The 3272-nt window shown below is 42.9% G+C and overlaps 1 protein-coding gene across 1 annotated transcript; it reads right to left on the reverse strand.

The window, feature by feature from the left end:
* Positions 1 to 2154: 2154 nt before the first annotated feature.
* Positions 2155 to 2796, reverse strand: LOC138906717 (uncharacterized). The gene has a single exon (XM_070196225.1). The coding sequence runs from the start codon at positions 2794 to 2796 to the stop codon at positions 2155 to 2157; it is 642 nt and encodes a 213-aa protein (XP_070052326.1).
* Positions 2797 to 3272: the final 476 nt, after the last annotated feature.

Raw genomic sequence — 3272 nt, forward strand, 5'->3', positions numbered from 1 at the left:
TTTGAGATAATCGATAATTTCATTTCTCCTGTCCCGGACCAGATTAGTTGAATTTACCTCGTAGTAACCATCTGTATCTAGGATTGAGTTCATCAGTTGTACTACCGTCCTGGACTCCGATCCCTTTATTTCTGTTGATGATCCTAGGTTTGCCAATGCATCTACTTCTGCGTTTTCTTTCCTTGGGATATGAGTAATTTACCACTCCCGGAATCGCGCCAACAGAGCCTGAACCTTTACCACGTATTGTTGTATGCACTCTCCTTTGGTCTCGAAGATCCTGTAGACTTTATTTACCACAAGCTGTGAGTCACATTTGATTTCGATGACCTCAGAGTCAAGTCCTCGGGCCAATTCGAGCCATACAATCAAAGCTTCATACTCTGCTTCATTGTTAGTTAAATAGACCGTCCTGATGGCTTGCCTTAGGGTTTTCCCCGAAGACGTGATTAAGACTATACTGAGCCCAGACCATTTTACATTGAAAGCTCTGTCCGTAAATAAGTTCCAAACCCCTGATGTCGATTCTGACACCATTACTGCTTCCTTGGTTGCCAGAGGCAATAATCCTGGACTAAAATCGGCCACGAAGTCAGCCAAGACTTGCGACTTAATTGTAGCCCTTGGTTTATACTCTATGTCTAATTCACTCATTTCGACGACCCATTTGGCCAATCTACCTGAGAGCTGAGGTTTATGGAGGATGTTACGCAAAGGGAAAGTAGACACTATGGCTATCGGGTGGCATTGGAAGTAGGGCCTCAGCTTTCGAGCGGCGACTACGAGAGCTAAGGCCAGTTTTTTCAAATGTGGGTAATGAGTTTCTACTCCCGTTAAAATTTTACTAACATAATAAATGGGAGATTGCGTACCTTCGGCCTCTTGGACAAAAACCGCACTTACCGTAACTTCCGAGACCGCGAGATAAACCAGCAACGTTTCACCTTCTTTTGGTTTTGAAAGCAATTGAGGGCTTGACAAGTACTTCTTTAAATCCCTCAAAGCTTTCTGGCACTCCGGGGTCCATTCGAAATTATTTTTCTTTTTGAGTAGTGCGAAGAAACGATGACACTTTTTTGATGACCGGGAAATGAACCTACTCAAAGCTGCCAATCTTCTTGTAAGACTTTGGACTTCCTTCACGTTTGATAGTTGGTCTGGGATATCTTCTATGGCCTTGATCTTATCTAGTTTACCTCAATTCCCCTTTGTGATACTAGAAATCCCAGAAGCTTACCAGAGCTGACCCCGAACATGCATTTCTCGAAGTTAAGTTTCATATCATGCTTCCTTAGGATGTCAAAAGTTTCTTGTAGATGTTTAAGATGATCACCTGCATTTAAAGAATTAACGATCATATCGTCTATATAAACTTCCATAGTTTTTCCTTTTTGATTTTCAAACGTCTTGTTCATGAGCCGTTGATAAGTGGCTCCGACATTTTTCAACCCAAATGGTGTCACGTTGTAACAATATATACCAAAATTTATTATAAACGAAGTCTTTTCCTGATCCTCCGGGTTCATCTTAATTTGGTTGTACCCAGAATAAGCATCAAGGAAACTCATTAGCTCATGCCCGGCCGTGAAATCAATCATTTGACCGATGTTTGGCAGTGGGAACGAGTCTTTCGGGCATGCCTTGTTACGATCTTTATAATCTACACACATGCGAAACTTATTGTTTTTCTTAGGAACTACTACTACATTGGCTAGCCAGTCTGGATATCTTACCTCTCGGATCGAACCGATATTAAGTAAGCGTGTTACCTCGTCTTTGATGAATTTATTCCTGGCTTCGGCAATCGGGCACTTCTTTTGTCTTACCGGAGGTATGTTGGGATCCAAGCTTAACTTGTGTACGACTACCTCTGTCGGGATGCATATCATATCTTCATAAGACCATGCAAAACAATAAGCATTAGATTTTAGGAATTTAATGAAGTCGGACCTGAGTTCTCGGTGTAGTCCTATCCCCAAGTGGAATTTTCCTTTCTAGGAATTCTTCGAACAATGCCACTTGCTCCAGCTCTTCCGATGTGGACTTCGTTGCATCAGTCTCTTCTGGAACTTGGAAATATCTCGATACCTGATAATATTTTGACGCCTGGCTAACTTTATATAGTTCAGGAGTAGGTGCTGGTCCCTGTAATTGCTATGCCACATTTTCCTTTCCTTTGCTACTGGAGACCAAAATTGCATTCATCTCCCTAGCCGCCGGTTGGTCACCCCATATTTTCTTATTTCCTTCGGGCATTGGAAACTTCAGCAATTGATGATATGTTGATGGTACAGCTTTCACCTCGTGCAACCATGGCCTTCCCAGAATGAAGTTGTATCCCATATCACCATCTACCACTTCGAAAAGAGTTGTTTTCATTACTCCTTCAGCGTTCGTGAGTAATAAAATTTCTCCCCGAGTTGTCACACTTGTGAGGTTGAATCTGGCGAGGAGATTTGTGGCCGGAATAATGCTTCCGGTAAGTTTAGCCGAACTCCCTAGATCTACTAGAACACGTTTAATGGTATTGGAGCAATCTAAGTTTTGCTCCAATACTCTCCATTGTATGATATTAGCCGAACTCCCTAGATCTACTAGAACACGTTTAATCTTAAAATCTAGTACATTTAAAGAAATTACCAGTGCGTCATTGTGTGGTAGCAGGAATCCGTCTGCGTCCTCCTCCGTAAAAGTGATATCGTTTTCCCAAAGCCCTTTGCTATGCGTTATTGATACTTTCGTCTTCTTTAATGCTGAAAAGGTGACCCCGTTAATCTCGTTCCCTCCTAAGATCATGTTGATTGTTTGACGCGGGGATCTTCTCCTGCTTTCGAGGGTTCCACATTGTCTCGGTTACGACCATAATTGTTCTTAGCTAGGTCACTCAAGAATTCTCTAAGGTGACCATTCTTCAATAATGTTGCCACTTCTTCGGGAGGTATCGACAGTCTCCTGTCCGGTGGCCATTCGTCCTGTGGTATTCACACCACAAGTTGGGATCCCTCTGGCTAGAATCAGATCTCATCGATTTTGGGAACCGTGCTTCTTTGATGTTTCTCATGGCCGATACCAACTCCACTATACTGACGTTGAAGTTGTATTCCGATAACTTGGGGTAAGAATAATCCCAAGATCCTGACACTTTTTTATCCTGCAGTGATCGATTGTTCCGACCGCGATCAGTCCTCTTGTCAACGGCGAACCTGTCCATTGTCCGGAAACCTCTGTTACAGCCTTCGCTCCGTTCGTAGGGCAAAACCGGCCCCTCAAAA

The sequence above is a fragment of the Nicotiana tomentosiformis genome, chromosome 1, assembly GCF_000390325.3.
Source record: "Nicotiana tomentosiformis chromosome 1, ASM39032v3, whole genome shotgun sequence".
Taxonomy (NCBI): Eukaryota; Viridiplantae; Streptophyta; class Magnoliopsida; order Solanales; family Solanaceae; genus Nicotiana; species Nicotiana tomentosiformis.